The sequence below is a fragment of the Camelina sativa genome, chromosome 14 (genome assembly GCF_000633955.1).
Source record: "Camelina sativa cultivar DH55 chromosome 14, Cs, whole genome shotgun sequence".
NCBI classification, from domain to species: Eukaryota; Viridiplantae; Streptophyta; class Magnoliopsida; order Brassicales; family Brassicaceae; genus Camelina; species Camelina sativa.
Genome location: NC_025698.1, coordinates 18,935,340 through 18,952,583, shown reverse-complemented (window position 1 = coordinate 18,952,583; position 17,244 = coordinate 18,935,340). Strand labels below are relative to the sequence as shown.

Below are 17,244 nucleotides of genomic sequence, written 5' to 3'. Positions count from 1 at the left end.
GTTGGAATGATGTGCAAATGAGACATTATTGGAAATGTTATTTGCAGCAGAAGGAGGAGGATTCTTCTCTTCATCAGCTTCTGGGTATAGCAATGGTTTAGCTCTTCTTCTATTAGGTCAGAAGAATGAACAAAAGCCTGTCAAGGTGTCATCATCACAATGGAACCATTATCATTTGGTAGTTGAAGAATCTAATACCGGGTTTCGGTTAGATTCGTCTAAGAACTGGCTCTCCTCTGCCTGCACTTCTCTTATATGTTTTGGTCGCAAATCCGAAAGACCGGATAATCCATCTCCTATCCGAGTCAGTCCTTCTTCTAACTCTTCAGTTTATCATGAGGGGAAGAAGGATCAGGCACCTAGTGTGGAGTATAATTGTGAAGTCACTAATAGGTTTGCACTTAAGAGCAGTTTGAAGAAAAGATCATTTAGTGATGTTGTTATTGGTGATGATGATGTGAGTAGAGATGGTGTGGTGNTTTTGATTCTGGACTTTGATTTTAGGGATTTGGAGTTTGTGTTCCAGAAAGAAAAAAAAGAAAACTGTAGTTGGAATGATGTGCAAATGAGACATTATTGGAAATGTTATTTGCAGCAGAAGGAGGAGGATTCTTCTCTTCATCAGCTTCTGGGTATAGCAATGGTTTAGCTCTTCTTCTATTAGGTCAGAAGAATGAACAAAAGCCTGTCAAGGTGTCATCATCACAATGGAACCATTATCATTTGGTAGTTGAAGAATCTAATACCGGGTTTCGGTTAGATTCGTCTAAGAACTGGCTCTCCTCTGCCTGCACTTCTCTTATATGTTTTGGTCGCAAATCCGAAAGACCGGATAATCCATCTCCTATCCGAGTCAGTCCTTCTTCTAACTCTTCAGTTTATCATGAGGGGAAGAAGGATCAGGCACCTAGTGTGGAGTATAATTGTGAAGTCACTAATAGGTTTGCACTTAAGAGCAGTTTGAAGAAAAGATCATTTAGTGATGTTGTTATTGGTGATGATGATGTGAGTAGAGATGGTGTGGTGGATCATACAGATAGAAGGAAAGTGCAATGGCCTGACACTTGTGGTATTGAGATTGCTGAGGTCAGAGAGTTTGAGCCTAGGTATGGATGCTTTCTTTCTTATGATATTAGATTTGGTTTGATTAGTCTTTTTATGTGTGGCTAATAGATGTTAGTTTTGGTGTATGTTAAGAGTAGGGATACATCTCATAGGAAAGAACTGGCTTGATCCCTCCCTGTCTGCTTAAAATGGTTTTGGGAACTAGCTCATAGTTTGAGATTTAATAGTAATAACCCTTTCGATCATGGATAAGCAACTGTTTAATAGATCCAAAAGTTCTTTAGCTCATTCTTGAATAGATACTACTCATAAAACTCTCTTTAGTAGACTTGTGATAGTAATTCTTTGGCACAATAGTTTGATTTGTTCTTAAGAAATTGTGATGTAGTTGTTGTGCAATCAGTGTGTTTTCGTCTTTCTTATCTTTTTGCATACCAAGTACTAGCATTGCTCCTTTTACAATTCCATTTTTGGTGAACAAATGTTGAAACCATAGTGCTCTGATTGAATTTTGCAGTGAAGTAGGTGAATCAGACGATGAGTTCCATCATGGAAGTGGTAAGAGCTGTATGTGCACAATCATGTGAAGTCACCTTCTTCAAGAGCTTTCATTATAGTTTGTGGTAGATGCTCTTTTCTCTTGTTCAGTGCACCTTTGTTATTTTATATATATAGCGAGTAAGTGAGAGATGAGACAGGTGACAGGAGAGAGAGAGATGGTTTGCAAAAGATTGGATAAGAAGAACTTTTGGATGTGTACCTTTGTAGCCACTTGATTTGTCAATTTTGAGCTGTATTTTAGATTATTCAAATGTACAACATCTCTATGCTACTCTGTCCTGTAATGATAAAATCCACACCACAACTTTTTGGAGTAGAATATCCCAATTAATATAAATCCAATGTTTAATCCCGATAAATTTCAAGTTAATTACCAATTTACTTTGTTTCACCTTGTGCCTAATTGTTTTATCTTCAAGTCAAACAAAACTATTTGCACGCGCCGTACACGCGCGTGGAAGAATCCAAAAGCACCATTGAGCATAAGCATGAGACTTGGCCATATCACATCCACAAAGACATTACCAAAAAGACAGAACCAAAGCTTCGGAAAAAAAATTCAGACAATTCAACGAAACGAAGAAGATGTCAGTAGCTTCACCGATTCAATGTATCAGGATTCTAAATCCATCATCATCAACTTCTTCATCATCTTCTACCTCAACATCTTTTAGATTCTCAACGAATACTAAGCCATGTGTATTCATCATCAGATGTTCTCAGACAGAAGGTCCTTTGAGAAGGCCCTCGGCTCCTCCTACTCTCCGGGAGCCGCAAAAACCTGTTCCTCCATCGCAGCCTTCATCCGCTCCATCACCATCACCACCGCCGCCGACGCCGCAGAAAGCTGTGGCTGTTGATGGGAAGAGTGTAACTACGGTTGAGTTTCAGAGACAGAAGGCTAAAGAGCTTCAAGAGTACTTTAAAAAGAAGAAGCTTGAAGCTGCTGGTCAAGGTCCCTTCTTTGGTTTTCAACCCAAAAATGAGATCTCTAATGGAAGGTACTGGAACTTACCTTTACTCTAAAATCTAAATTATAATCTCAAGTTTCGATTTTGATGGTCTTGGCTCCTGGTTTACAATTTAGATATAACTGCTGCAATTTTCTGATGTATCATAGACATAGATTTTGATGCTATATGTCTATGATACATTAGTTTGCTTTGACCTCAATTGCAATTGTGGCTAGCTATGGTTCTTGAAACAAGTTGATGGTCACTGATTTTACTTCCCCTGCAGACATACAAGAGTCTAAAGTTTTACACTTTTCTCAGTTTTACCTAATTTTGCCTGTGCATTTGTCTTAAGTAGACGGTATACACAAGTTGCTCAGGCTATTGGTTCACAATTGTTCATCAGTATAAAGCGAAAGAATAATACTGTCTGCAATTTGCTGATGTTAATCTTATGTAGTTAGTTATATGTTTCCTGATGCTATGTGGTACATTAGTTTGCAAATGATGTTCTTGTCATTTCAATTGCATTTGGGGGTAGCTCTTTTGTCTTCATACAAGTTTCTAGTCATTGATGTTTCTTCATCTGCAGCATAACCCCTTCAAATTCAGATATATAGAGCCTATAGTAGTGTTCTGTCATGATTGCTTTTGCACAATTTTGCCTGTCCATTTTTCTTAGGTAGATAGAAAACTTATCCGGATCTCCGTGTTTGAATGCATTGATGAGTTCTTACTGATGAGACACTCAGGCACACACAAGAAACTGTGGTTGATTTAAGAATTAGCTGGTACTGCCTATACATGAGATATAACACTGTGTTTTGTTTATTTTAGGTGGGCAATGTTTGGTTTCGCAGTTGGGATGCTCACAGAGTATGCAACAGGATCTGACCTGGTCGACCAAGTTAAGATCCTTCTTTCGAATTTCGGCATTCTAGACTTGGAATAATAAGAGTGTTATTATATATATAGACAGACCTCTTCTCTCTTGTCTCCAATTCCTCTACTTGTTGTTGATTCTTCTTCCTGTATATGTAAGTATCTCCAAGATCTTACCTAAAAAATACAGGACCATTTGTGTATTCAATCACTTTTATCTTCAAATGGTATAAATACGACCTTTGTATCGATTCTAGAAATTGCTTACAAAATGTGTTTTTCAGGATTAATTAAAAGTATTCTTGTTCATAAAAAAATAAAAATATAATCAGTATGCTTTCTCCTCCAAAGAAATCTCAAGATCTTTGTTAAGGAATCTGTGCAATCTCGAGAAGAATTTTGTGGAGAGATTGTGGCTTTGAGAAGAAAGGACAATGGTCACTTCCTTTGATCTTGAACACTCCTTCAGGGCTGTTCTCTCTCACTACCTTCTCTTGAACATCTGGTGAGAGTGCACGGTCATCTAATGTCTGAACATAGAATCTTCTTCCTTTCCCGTATCTTTCTGTGGTTAGAGATACCTTCTCCATCATTGGTCCAAGTGGTACTGGTCGCATTGAGATCATTGCCAATGCTATATCCTGCAAAGCCATAAACCAGATCATTTTTACTAAGTTGCTAACTTTTGCTGATGAATATTCAAGAATTAGCGTTTTGGAGTGTACCTTGTTGGGTGATTGATTAAAATACAAGCCTTTCATGTGTGGTTTCTCAAACATGAACCCTGTAGGAGGCTTGTCTTTTCCATTCCCATAGATCAAGAATTGCGACTCTTGCATGAACCGCTCTGCGGAACCAAGCTGCATCAATTTAGACAGTTTTAATTCACAAACGTGAGCACCAAAACAAAAACAAAGACTACTATGTTTTTTCTCTAATGCATGATAGATATGATATCAAACAATGTTTATTACCTCTTCAGAGAAAACATCAAAGGGTCTTTGGCCATCAGAAACCATGGTTGCACATACAAATATAGCTTTTGAGATTTTCTCTGGATACCGCTCTAACGCATATGAAACAGACGCACCTCCAGTACTATGACCCACTAGAATAACCTGCATAAAACAACCAACTCATATCTCATTGCCTCATTCCTCCAATTAAATGGTTAACCAAAGAGCAAATTCTTAGTACCTTCTCTTCTTCAGGGAGATTTTCAAGGAGCTCGATCAACGGTTTTGAATATTCTTCCAAGGTAGAGACAGTGTTTGTGTCTGTCATATTAAATCCACAACCAGTGAGGTCAACTGTAGTAGGAGACAGTCCTGACTCTTCCAATGATGCAACAATTTTGTACCAACACCATGCGCCAAACCCTTCACCGTGCACCAGAACAAATCTCTTCACAATTAAGCTCTCTGAAAAATCAGGTGCCTGAAGAAGGGAACATAGATATTTAATCCAAAGTTAAGCGTCTCTAACATCTGAAATCTAGCTACAGCAACAATATATATATATATATATAGCAAAGACCAGGTGTGACAATAACAACCAGCAAACACCATCCACTAACTTAACTTAAAGAGAACAAAGAGGAGAGACAAGAAAAAGTTATCAGTACTTCTAAAAGTAAGGTTATGGGGGTGGCTAAAGACACTCAATAGTTTTATAGCTCATCTGGTCCCAACCCAGTGTCAGTATCAGAGTTTAGAACATTTCTTTTCTGGATAAAGTTAACATTTTTTCAACAAATAAGTCTGAAATCTTTCAGCACTTTTCACATCTCCTTTCTAATGTTAACAAAGAATCTACTCTTTTCTCTCACCTTTTATAGTAACCTTATTCTTCTCAAAAAGCTCTCAAACAATCATTACATTTTCAATCGATATTCTTAAGCAAAAAGGTGAAGACTCGGTCGAAACAATCATTACATCATATAAAATAAAATAAAATAAAGTGGTAAAGCTTTGAACTTTTCAAGAAAATAAGATTCAGTAGTGAGTGACTGAACTGACCTGCTTGCCATTAGAAAAAGGGTCAGAGAGGGTTCGTTTCCTAGTACTTGTAGAACCGACACGTCTAGACATAGATCCATCAAATCTCTGAGAAAGCTGAGCTTGATGAATCGCCATGGAAAGAGCTCGACGATGCAACATCTCTTCATCAGCAAGCAATTTCCTCTGTGACCGATTCATTCTTTTGCTCTTAGATCCTCCATCTTTGCTATCTTTCTTCATCATGGAGATTATCTTGTTACCCATCTTGGAAGAATCAAGAATTCTAAAGCTTTAAAACCCAGATGGGGAAAAATTAATGGAGAATTCTCAAGAAAATGGAAGTGTTCCGAGAAAGTCAAAGGTTATAGCAGAGAGGGTTGCCCTAGATGGGATCAGCATATAGAGAGGGCTTGTTACTTCCAAGAGAGAGAGAGAGAGAGAGAGAGAGAGAGAGTAGGTGAAGAAGCAATCGGTCATTAATTGTGAAAGCAGTTGATTCTGAATTTTTGTACCACCTCAAAGAAAAAAAAATTAAAAACAGAGGATAGTGACAGATTTGGACAAAGTTTGTAATAGATTTTGTATCTCTTGTCTTCAATCTTTTTTAAGATATGAGTTCACACTGTTGCGTCTTTCACTACTGTTACAGTTTTACTATCTTGTGATTTGTTGAGTGTTTCTAACATTTTGACGTTTCCTTAGTCAACATATTTGATATGTTTTGTTTTCCTCAGTCAACATATTTGATATGTTTTGTTTTCCTTAGTCAGCATATTTGGTTTAGTTGGTAGATAAAGTCATAAAACATGTATTACATTTTGTTCACGAGAGGGATTTTTTTGACATTTGCTTCACATAAGTCTCACTATATTCATCCTTATATACAAAATAAAATGAACATTTTTCTTTCAAATATTTTTATAATAATGTGTATATATATATTTTTTTCATCCAATAGTTAAAAATTTCAATAGAAATAACATAAACCCACTAGATTAAAGAACATCATTTGAAAAAATTAAACACACATCTTCTTCCCAAAATTTTACATTTATCGATGAGCTTTTAGTCTCATGTGACTAGAACAAAATAGCCATTACAAAAGTATTATTTCCTTGAACAAACTAAAGAATCACTAAATGATCAAGTTCAACTTTGAGAAAAAATATAAGACCCCGAGAGATAGTTTAGTTCCTGAAATAAACATACTTAAACATAATTTTATGACATCGACTTTTGTTTTGGCTACTTCATCTCTCGTTTTTTNTTTTTTTTTTTTTTTTTTTTTTTTTGACAAACGGCTACTTCATCTCTCGTTAAGATCTCTTTTAAATCGTATAAAGACATATCATCCGCGAGCCCATATTTAGTATTAAGAATTTTACTTTATGCCTACATAATTGAGTTATTTAAGATATAACATATTACTACAAACTATGTTTTCTTTTCTGCCGATAACTACAAACGATACTTCACACTCAATTTTTATCTATGAAAGTTTAGGATCATGAAAAATCGATTTATGCAATGTATAATCGCAACTTTTCAGTTTTCATGGATACCATAACATATTTGGTGGAATTAATTTGAATAATCATAAAAACAGACAATTTATATCATTTGCTTCGCAATTGTTATCTATTTTTTCTAGTTTATTATGCTCTTGCTTTTTTTTTTTGGAATTTTCAAAAATACCTTTTTTTTTTTTTTGTATGAATGCTAAATTATATTCACCAAAAAAACAACAGTGGTCCAAAGTTGGTTTTACATTTTAAAACAACAGTTTAGCAACATAAGAGTTTAAGAGACTGAAATGGTTGAGAGAGGATGACTTTGGAACCAGAGCTGGAGTCCATTCTCATAGCCAAAGGTGGAAGTCAGTGTGAGTAAACGATTGCGGACTTGCTTGTCGATAAAGCGGCAAAGGGTGGATGACGAGGTAGGAGCTNCTTATTCTGAGGCCCGAGACAGCGGCAAACCTATCAAAAACAGCTAGAGTCTCCGCAATTGAGTGTGAGCTCCCATCAGTAAAGATNAAGCAGAGAAGCCAATGTTGCCCAAGACGTGGTGAACCGGGCTCCCAGCAAGTTCTGAACAAGAGTAGACCACACGTTTGAGGAATAGGAGCAGGAGAAAAAAAGATGTTCTCTCGTTTCCCCACAACCCTGACAGAGAACACAATCTCCATTTGCAGCAGCATTCCACTGAACTAACTTGTCACCAGTAGAGAGCCGATTATGGTGAGCAAGCCAAGCTATAAAGGCGTACTTAGGTGTTGAATGAGTGAACCAAACGCCTGCAGACCAGGCACATGGAGCGTTTGGTTGCCTTATCAAACACCAAGTATCATAGGAAGCGAATTTACTCTTAAAAGAACCATTCTTCTGTTTCCAGAGTGGACGATCACTACCTTGAGGTTGCACTGATTGGCGGATAGAGTCAAGAGCATCCTCAATATGATTCAGAATATCAACACGATGTCGTCGTCGTCGATGCGAGAGGGCCTCTGCCACAGTACTCTTCTGTGGGATCCCCATATCAATACTACCCCGGTTCCCAAGTTGAGCAAACAGCAGACCAATAGGGCTCCAAACATCAAACCAGAATGAAGTTTCAGTGCCCGAAGATATCTCCTTTTTATGTAAATTCGCAGCAAGGTCACGGTATTGCAAAATCTTCCTCCACATCCATGATCCACCAACACTCCTCTCATTGACAGACAAAAACGAACCAGTGCGGATCAAGTTCCTTCGAACCCAGTTGACCCAAAAAGAGGTACTAGCAGACACTAGTCGCCAAATGAGCTTCAAAATACACACTGTGTTCGTATCCTGCAAACGACGAAGCCCCAGTCCTCCCTCATGCGTTGGTTTACACATGTCAAGCCAAGAGATTTTGGCCTTTTTTGTATTTAGATCCGGACCAGACCACAAGAAAGCCGAGAAGAGACTATCAATCTCCTGAAGGCATCGCTTCGGCAAACGGAAAGCAGAGAACCAGAAATTGGTGAGACTAGATAACACCGACTTGATCAACTGAAGTCTACCCGCGAAAGACAAAAACCGACCAGTCCAGCAGGAGATACGACTACGAATATGCTCAAGGAGAGGAAGAAAGTCAGCATGTGTCATAGAACGGGTGAGGAGAGGGAGTCCCAGGTACCGAACAGGGAGGGAGCCCACAGAGAACTGGAAGTGCTGTAGGATGTCGTGCTGATGTTGAGTTGAAAAACCAGCCATGAACAGCGTGGATTTCTGAAGGCTTATTCTGAGGCCCGAGACAGCGGCAAACCTATCAAAAACAGCTAGAGTCTCCGCAATTGAGTGTGAGCTCCCATCAGTAAAGATGAGAATATCATCAGCAAAGCAGAGGTGTGTGAGGTTCATTGTTTTGCAGCGAGGGTGATAACCAATGCAATGATCAGTAGCAGCCTTATCCAGCATTAGGGACAGGACATTCATACAAATGACAAATAGATAAGGGGATAAAGAACATCCTTGCCTCAAACCTCTTTTGCTTTGGAAATAACCAGCTAACTCCCCATTGACTTGCACAGAAAAAGAAGCAGAGCAGATACAGAGTTCTATCCAATGAATGAAATCCGCGGGGACATTAATAGCTTTGAGGATGTTGATAAGAAAAGGCCATTTCACTGAATCAAAGGCCTTGGAGATATCAATCTTCATCATACACCGAGGGGAGATGGACTCCTTGTGATAATCCTTCACCAATTCTGAAGCAAGCAACAGGTTTTCCATCATAAGCCTATCCTTTATGAAAGCTGACTGATTAGGAGCAATGAATGAAGGCAATATAACCTTCAAACGATTAGCAATAATCTTGGAGACTACCTTATACAACACATTGCAGCAAGAAATAGGACGGTAGTCCTTCATCTCCTTAGAGTCAGATTTTTTTGGGATAAGAGTCAAAATTGTCGAGTTTACACCTTTAGGGAGGAAGCCTTTAAGGAAAAAAGATTGAACCGCAACAACAAAGTCTCGTCCTATAATTGACCATGCTTGCTTTAAAAACTCTACAGTATAACCATCCGGACCAGGGGACTTACCAACCGGCATCTTAAATAGCGTTTGTCGAATCTCTTCATCAGAAACCAACTTCAACAAACCCTCTTGTTGAGGAGAAGAGACACGAAATGACACTAACTCCTCTAACTGAGAAACACTCATCCCCTCATAGTCATTTGGCTCAAAGTTAGAAACTCCTCAAAGAACCTTACTGCCTCCGCTTTAATCTCCGGTTGAGTTTTTGCAATGGAGCCATCCTGACAGAGAATCTCTCGAATAGCATTAAGGGCTTGTCGAGCCTTGACAGCTTTGTGAAAAAATTTGTTATTCTTGTCACCCACCAATAGCCAGTGTAACTTGGACTGTTGTTTCAAAAAACATTCCTCCAGATCAGACATATGATCCCACCGCTGAAATGCCTGGTCCTCAGCCTCCTCCGCAGCCGACGAGGGATTTGAGAGCGTAGCGAGTTGTTTCTGGCAAAGGTCCTTGTGGGAAACCTCCACCTGCTCTGAGAGTTTACTAAGCTTTTGACGACTTAAAGACCTTAATAGAGGTTTTAGTGCTTTAAGCTTCTTTACAAAACAAAACATAGCAGAGGTAGAGTGATAGAGGCTCTCCGAAGTATCCCAGAAAGCTTGCACGGTGGAAAGAAACTCCGGACAAGACATGATAGCATTCGTAAATTTGAATGGCCCCCTAGGTTTGCAGACTTGGTTCCCTACTGAGAACCGACAGCGAAGGTGGTCTGAGCAACCACCAGCTTCGAAAACGCCATAAGCGTCGAGAAATCGACGACTCCAATCCTCATTAACCAGAATACGGTCTAACTTCTTACAAATTAAACCTTCATCTCGCTTGTTTTCCCAGGTAAACAGAGGACCATGCGAATGCATGTCTGTTAACGAACAATGTCGTATCACATCCTGAATGTCCCGCATCCCACTAGTGACAAAGGGATTGTCATCATAAGTAGAGTGCTCAGCACCATCAAGTATTTCGTTAAAATCTCCAACTATCACCCAAGGCTGATTTGTAAAAAGTGGGGAGTCAAAATGAGACTTAAGATCCTCCCAAAGCTCCTTTCTTTCTTCAGCCAAATTGTATGCATAAACAAACGAGACAAAGAATTCCATAGTGTTACCAGGCAAAAGAATTGAGCAGGTGACGACCTGACCACTCTTAAAAACCGGTGTTACACGCACATTTTCCTTCCATACCACCTAAATTCGACCAAGATCATTGAACTCATAGTTAGTAATCGAAGACCATCCACGGAACACTGAAGAAATGATCCTAGGGGCCTTAGTTTCCTGGACACGCGTTTCAAGTAAACACCCAAACTGCAGAGATTCAGTTTGCAACCAATCACGAACAATAGAATGTTTTTTAGTTTTGTTAAAACCACGCATGTTCCAGAAAAAACCAGACATTAATGGCGAGTTCGGGAGTTCTTCTTGCTCGAGACGCCAGGAGGAGCCCCCTTGGCTTGCTGAGAAGAAGACTCCGAAGTAGTCTTGTGTAACTGTTTCGTCTGCCGTGGCAAAGAAGCGCGAATGGGAACATCCAATGCAGCTGTCTGCTTAGTAGGAACTACAGTAGCTAAAGTCTTTGCTGCAGGTTCTGTAACTACAGCAGCCGGAGCCAAATGATCAGATTTAGCCATTTCCGAGTCACCAACATCCTCTGTATCCCCCAGAACCGAGAATCTAGAAAAGCCGGAAACAGTAATATGTCCTGCAGCAGACGGACTACGAGCCTTGTCAGAACTCTTACAGCCCTTCCCGGGAGAGAAAACTGACCAACCTGCAGCATCATCCACTTGAGAAGGAATTTCCTTACTCACACCTTCAGCAGCGGTAGCTGCAGTTTGCTGAAACGGGACCGGAGGAGGAACCTCTGCCTCCGTAACCTTTTTCGGAGAAACAATTTCCCCTTCTTCAATAACAACATCAGAATCTTTAGTAGGTAACACTGGAGCAGACACACAATCATCACTAATGTGCCCCCACCCGTTACATCGAGAGCATTTCGGAGGGAGCCAGTGGTACTTGAACTCCACAGTGACATCCTCTGTTTTTGACAATTGAAAACGAAACGTGGAAGGCAAGGTTTGCGTAAGTTTGACGTCCACAAAAACCTTAGCCTCACTGAACCAACTGCACAGCTCAGTATCCGGGTGTAACCTAATAGGGTTACCTATTGGGCTGGTAAAAAAACCGAGACCCTCCCAGGAAAAGAGAGAGTGAGGAACATTCTTCAGAGAAACCCACAAGGGCATCGAAGATATAACAGGCTGCGCATCCTCTAGAAGGGGGACCATTTAGCTAGCATCATAGGTACTCCCGCAATATTCCACATTCCACGTCTCAAAACTCTCTTCCTTGTAACCTCATCACGAATACGGAATCGAACAGAAGTTGCAGAATTTTCATAAACATCTATTCGGACTGACTTATCACCAAGAGGCCAGATCTTGTTGACTATTACATTAATTTTTGCAACGTGCGGAGCCGCTGAAGGAAACCTACCCACCAAAAAATCGTCCCAGAGAGGAACCGAATCCTGAAGCACCACATCAGGAACCACAATCGTTGGGACTCCATCAACCAAATTAACATCATAGTCGTGTTTCTTAAGCGATGGACGCTTAGTCACTGCAGCTGCATAAGATTGTTGCTTATTTTGCGAAGAAGACTCGTCCCCTTGAGGGGGATCTACCTCCGACATGAAGGCTCACCGGTGGTGGCCGTCACAAGCCCTAGCGTGAGGGAGACTCAGAAAAACCCTAATGTCGCTTTTGGAATCACACTTTCCTTTATTGTTTTTTGGTTGTGTGAAAGACTAATGACCGATCATTGCTCTCGACTCTAATCATCGATATGATAAAAAAAAAAAAATACTTTTTTTCCTATGTCATTAAAAAAAAAACTTTTTATATAGTCTATTTTCAAAAATACCCATTTTCCAATGTATAAAACAACTAAATTTTATGTTCTAAACTCCAAATATTAAACTCTAATCCCTCAAAACTATATCTTAATTATAAAATAGAGAACCAAACTTAAAAAAAAAATTCTAAAAATTAATTTAACATATTGTAATTGTGTAAAAGAGGATAAAAATGAAAATATTCAAAAAGGGGTATTTTAAAAAAGGGGTATCCCAAAATGTGTATTTCTAACAAATTCTCTCTTTTTTTTTTAATAAAGATTTAGATTGTACATAACTCCAAACTAAGAGTTGGCACCAAAAAAGATATATGTAACAAAACAAAATTGTTGTGAAGTGTAAACCAAGTAGAGAAATACTAATTTCATTAAGTGTTGTTATAAGTTGTTGGCCTCCTAGACTATTGCACTACATCTTAATCTTTTTATCTAAATTTTTGGTATCAGCATATTGTCAAACCGTGACTTACATTAATTTTGTTGATAATCTGTTGTATACTCCTTTGTTTATTTACAAGTATGTCACTTTTTTTTTTTTACATTTATCATAACATAAATAGAAAAAAAATTCGCATAACTTAGTTAGTTGGTATTATCTTTATTATAAAAATAAAATATCGATAATTGTAAACATATTACCATGGAGAAGATACACACCGGTTAGCATAAATATCATATGAGAGATGATTCTCATATATTTCTAGCAATACGATATTGGAAAAGTATATTGTTTATGTCCATTTTCTCTTCGTGTGTTTAGAAGGATCCATGAGCTTTAATATAAACATTAAATGCTTGATATTTTTTTTATAGAACAAAAATCCTTTATCTTAAGAGGAATTTGAAGATTCAAAAAATTTCTAATATAATATTCATTTGGATAATTTTCGATATGGATGAAACTCTGAATTCATGTCTTCACATAGGTTGATAAAAAAAATTACATAAACCAACTCACTCAGACACCTTTGTTTCTAATGTCTCTTACAACATCACTTAACACTCAAATTAGTTTTCTTGGAAAAACGGGTTTTGGCAAGAATATTAATTTGAAAATGGCAAAGACAACCATTTTTGGGTTGAGAAATGGTATAGGACGATTTTGAAAGAGTGAATTTGTAGAAGGCGATACTTAAAGAATTATCATTCAATGTAAAAAAACTTATGATGTCATTTCCAAATGGAGAAATTTACTAAGCCAAGAAAAAATACGGAAAAACTCAGATCAATGAAACAAAATGAAATGAAGAAAAAATGCACTCATCTTTCTCAAAATATTTTCTTTATTTGGTTTTCCCACTTAGCCTTAAAATAAATAAATAAATTGAAAAATAAAATAATCAATATAGATTCTTTATGTACATTTGATATATATTAACAAAATGAAAAAAAAACATCTTTAATCTTGATATATAAATAATTCTAAACAATTGACTACAATATGTAATATATTTCATCATTACAATATGTTACACCATCCACTTTTATTCTTTTAATATAAGTAAACAAGATTGTAAAATATTTCGCTCATGAAAATAATATACACATGTAAGTATTTTTATAACTAAAATGTATTTCATCATTGCTTGTGAGTTGTAATGAAAAAACAAATATCCATATATATATAAGAGGTTATCTGTTTTCAAGCAAATCCTACACATATATCAATATCGAACTTTATTACTAATTAGTAGAAAAATCGAGATCACATAATACCTTGATCGAAGATGTTAAAATATTCTACATAAAAAAAAAATGAAAATGTTTTAAATGTGAGAGATGCCTATTATGATAAAAGTAGTCATAGTGGTTATATTCAATCAAACATCTATTCGTGTAAAAATATCAAATCATATGTTATTCAATCATGTATTTTGTAAAATCTAAAAAATTCATTTTTATTGAATTAGTGATTTGAAAATCTACTGTTATTGAAAATATTTTTAAAATTTGATTTTTAATGATTTCAAGCATGCCAATCTAAAAAATAAATTAATTTATATATTCATAAAAAAATTAACTTATTTATTGTTTAAACTTTAAATTTTTGTTTGATGCTAATACATTCAGTGGTACAGAAGTTAGCAATTTTTGTAGACATAGATCTGTTTCTTTTACACTTTATGACTATATTTCCCTCAGCTTCAACATGAGAGGATCAATGGTTTTTTTCTAAGTTCATATGGGTATTGGTGATATAATCTTCAATAGATGCATATCTAGCGTGAAACTCCAACGCTCTTCCGACATATAGGAAAATTCATCATTCATATCTAGAACGGTTCAGTTGAGAATGTTTTCGTGTTTTTCGCGGTCATCCAAGATACTATATTTTCTTTTGGATTTCTCGAGATTCCCACAATCCAGTATTTGAGTATTTCAAAATGTGTCTACCACATGTTGGATGTTCAATTTAGTGAATCTTATTGTAACTTACATAGTAATTTAAATCTTATGAGACATCATTAGAAGGAAAAATCTTATGCTTACCTAAGAAAGTTATTTTATTCGTCCACTGACCATGTATATGTTAGAGTTGCACATATATATATTTACAAAATTTTCTAATACACGACATCTCTTATTATCTTGTAATTTTATTCTTTGCAATTTCAGATTTGTGAAAAGAGAGAGTAACAGTAATGCCAATGGAATAGCTAAAGCTGCATTAAACTCTCTCACCCCTTTTGTATTAAACTTTAATTAAATGAAAAGGAATCAAAGGAAAAAAAAAAAAGGTGGTGAAGTTGCAGATGTATTTCAGGAGGAGTCAAAGGAATCGGCCCAATCGGGGAGGGTGTAAAATATAAATAAAAGTCAGCGGCAAACTTTTATTTTTAATTTTAAGTCATCCTCATTATATAGTGTGAGACCAGAAATAATGGAGATAGCCATTGCTGGTGCATCTGAGATATCAAGAGAAAATGAAAGCTTGTGAAGTTATAACAATCACGTGAAAAAAACAAAGTTTTCCACAAGAAAATATTACTTAGCAAGAAATTAACTTCACAGTAATCAAACTATTATATGGTTAAATCGTGCAATCACGTTCCAAGGCCTCTCAGGAACCCAAAATAAAACCCGACACAGTGTTACCCGCTCCCTATACACTTGACTTTATGTTTCATTACTCAGACTCGGGAGTAAGTCCTCACTTCTCACCCACTTGTCTGTAACACCGCACAAGCCAAAAGGGGGGGGATGCAGGTACCGTGAATCGCTAGGGCCTTTGAAAGGCAGTAGCAAACGAGTCTTTTCTTGTCTCACTCTCATAAATCTTGAGCTGATTCCTATACTTTGAGAACGGCCTTTTTTATGTGCAATACTACGACTTACAACGCCTGACCAAAAGTCTCCAAACCCGATTGTTGTTGATAGAGTTACTCCTCGTTTCGATTGAGATCTATAGATTCCCGTTGAAGGACAAAATCCATTGGAATGGCTTATATATTTAGCCTGAAAGGTCAGAACAATTATAACATTGTGTTCACCAAACCATCTTATTGTTCATANCGTGTAAAAATATCAAATCATATGTTATTCAATCATGTATTTTGTAAAATCTAAAAAATTCATTTTTATTGAATTAGTGATTTGAAAATCTACTGTTATTGAAAATATTTTTAAAATTTGATTTTTAATGATTTCAAGCATGCCAATCTAAAAAATAAATTAATTTATATATTCATAAAAAAATTAACTTATTTATTGTTTAAACTTTAAATTTTTGTTTGATGCTAATACATTCAGTGGTACAGAAGTTAGCAATTTTTGTAGACATAGATCTGTTTCTTTTACACTTTATGACTATATTTCCCTCAGCTTCAACATGAGAGGATCAATGGTTTTTTTCTAAGTTCATATGGGTATTGGTGATATAATCTTCAATAGATGCATATCTAGCGTGAAACTCCAACGCTCTTCCGACATATAGGAAAATTCATCATTCATATCTAGAACGGTTCAGTTGAGAATGTTTTCGTGTTTTTCGCGGTCATCCAAGATACTATATTTTCTTTTGGATTTCTCGAGATTCCCACAATCCAGTATTTGAGTATTTCAAAATGTGTCTACCACATGTTGGATGTTCAATTTAGTGAATCTTATTGTAACTTACATAGTAATTTAAATCTTATGAGACATCATTAGAAGGAAAAATCTTATGCTTACCTAAGAAAGTTATTTTATTCGTCCACTGACCATGTATATGTTAGAGTTGCACATATATATATTTACAAAATTTTCTAATACACGACATCTCTTATTATCTTGTAATTTTATTCTTTGCAATTTCAGATTTGTGAAAAGAGAGAGTAACAGTAATGCCAATGGAATAGCTAAAGCTGCATTAAACTCTCTCACCCCTTTTGTATTAAACTTTAATTAAATGAAAAGGAATCAAAGGAAAAAAAAAAAAGGTGGTGAAGTTGCAGATGTATTTCAGGAGGAGTCAAAGGAATCGGCCCAATCGGGGAGGGTGTAAAATATAAATAAAAGTCAGCGGCAAACTTTTATTTTTAATTTTAAGTCATCCTCATTATATAGTGTGAGACCAGAAATAATGGAGATAGCCATTGCTGGTGCATCTGAGATATCAAGAGAAAATGAAAGCTTGTGAAGTTATAACAATCACGTGAAAAAAACAAAGTTTTCCACAAGAAAATATTACTTAGCAAGAAATTAACTTCACAGTAATCAAACTATTATATGGTTAAATCGTGCAATCACGTTCCAAGGCCTCTCAGGAACCCAAAATAAAACCCGACACAGTGTTACCCGCTCCCTATACACTTGACTTTATGTT

The 17,244-nt window shown here is 36.7% G+C and overlaps 6 protein-coding genes across 7 annotated transcripts in view; 3 read left to right on the top strand and 3 right to left on the bottom strand.

The window, feature by feature from the left end:
* LOC104741969 overlaps window positions 1-1,977 on the top strand; it is a 3,000-nt gene extending 1,023 nt beyond the window's left edge. For both annotated transcript variants that reach the window (XM_010462918.2, XM_010462917.2), the window contains exons 2-3: window positions 505-1,106; window positions 1,583-1,977. In XM_010462918.2, the coding sequence (XP_010461220.1) occupies window positions 583-1,106; window positions 1,583-1,652 (594 nt within the window). In that variant the 5' untranslated portion in view covers window positions 505-582 and the 3' untranslated portion in view covers window positions 1,653-1,977. The remainder of the gene's footprint in view (window positions 1-504; window positions 1,107-1,582) is intronic.
* On the top strand, window positions 7-549 carry LOC104743766. The gene is made up of 2 exons (XM_010464813.1): window positions 7-470; window positions 527-549. Exons 1-2 carry the CDS (start codon window positions 35-37, stop codon window positions 547-549), a joined length of 459 nt encoding a protein of 152 aa, XP_010463115.1. The 5' UTR covers window positions 7-34.
* Window positions 2,126-3,710, top strand: LOC104741967. Its single transcript, XM_010462915.1, has 2 exons — window positions 2,126-2,627; window positions 3,417-3,710. Exons 1-2 carry the CDS (start codon window positions 2,212-2,214, stop codon window positions 3,529-3,531), a joined length of 531 nt encoding a protein of 176 aa, XP_010461217.1. The 5' UTR covers window positions 2,126-2,211; the 3' UTR covers window positions 3,532-3,710.
* Window positions 3,687-5,981, bottom strand: LOC104741968 (putative methylesterase 14, chloroplastic). Its single transcript, XM_010462916.2, has 5 exons — window positions 5,480-5,981; window positions 4,659-4,898; window positions 4,436-4,579; window positions 4,187-4,321; window positions 3,687-4,102 (listed from the first exon to the last, which is right to left on the bottom strand). Exons 1-5 carry the CDS (start codon window positions 5,723-5,725, stop codon window positions 3,830-3,832), a joined length of 1,038 nt encoding a protein of 345 aa, XP_010461218.1. The 5' UTR covers window positions 5,726-5,981; the 3' UTR covers window positions 3,687-3,829.
* Window positions 9,648-10,625, bottom strand: LOC109128701. The gene has a single exon (XM_019235545.1). It carries the CDS (start codon window positions 10,623-10,625, stop codon window positions 9,648-9,650), a length of 978 nt encoding a protein of 325 aa, XP_019091090.1.
* LOC104743765 (regulator of nonsense transcripts UPF3-like) overlaps window positions 16,978-17,244 on the bottom strand; it is a 5,547-nt gene continuing 5,280 nt past the window's right edge. The window contains exon 13 of the mRNA XM_010464812.1: window positions 16,978-17,026. Within this exon, the coding sequence (XP_010463114.1) occupies window positions 16,978-17,026 (49 nt within the window). The remainder of the gene's footprint in view (window positions 17,027-17,244) is intronic.

Excerpts from the sequence above, each read along its gene's own strand:
- LOC104743766 (XM_010464813.1), top strand. The coding sequence starts at position 35 with ATGTTATTTGCAGCAGAAGGAGGAGGATTCTTCTCTTCATCAGCTTCT.
- LOC104741967 (XM_010462915.1), top strand. The coding sequence starts at position 2,212 with ATGTCAGTAGCTTCACCGATTCAATGTATCAGGATTCTAAATCCATCA. Across the intron at positions 2,628-3,416 it reads AATGAGATCTCTAATGGAAG|GTGGGCAATGTTTGGTTTCG; the intron begins GTACTGGAACTT and ends TGTTTATTTTAG.
- LOC104741968 (XM_010462916.2), bottom strand. The coding sequence starts at position 5,725 with ATGGGTAACAAGATAATCTCCATGATGAAGAAAGATAGCAAAGATGGA. Across the intron at positions 4,580-4,658 it reads ATCTCCCTGAAGAAGAGAAG|GTTATTCTAGTGGGTCATAG; the intron begins GTACTAAGAATT and ends TGTTTTATGCAG. Across the intron at positions 4,103-4,186 it reads TTAATCAATCACCCAACAAG|GATATAGCATTGGCAATGAT; the intron begins GTACACTCCAAA and ends ATGGCTTTGCAG.
- LOC109128701 (XM_019235545.1), bottom strand. The coding sequence starts at position 10,625 with ATGGAATTCTTTGTCTCGTTTGTTTATGCATACAATTTGGCTGAAGAA.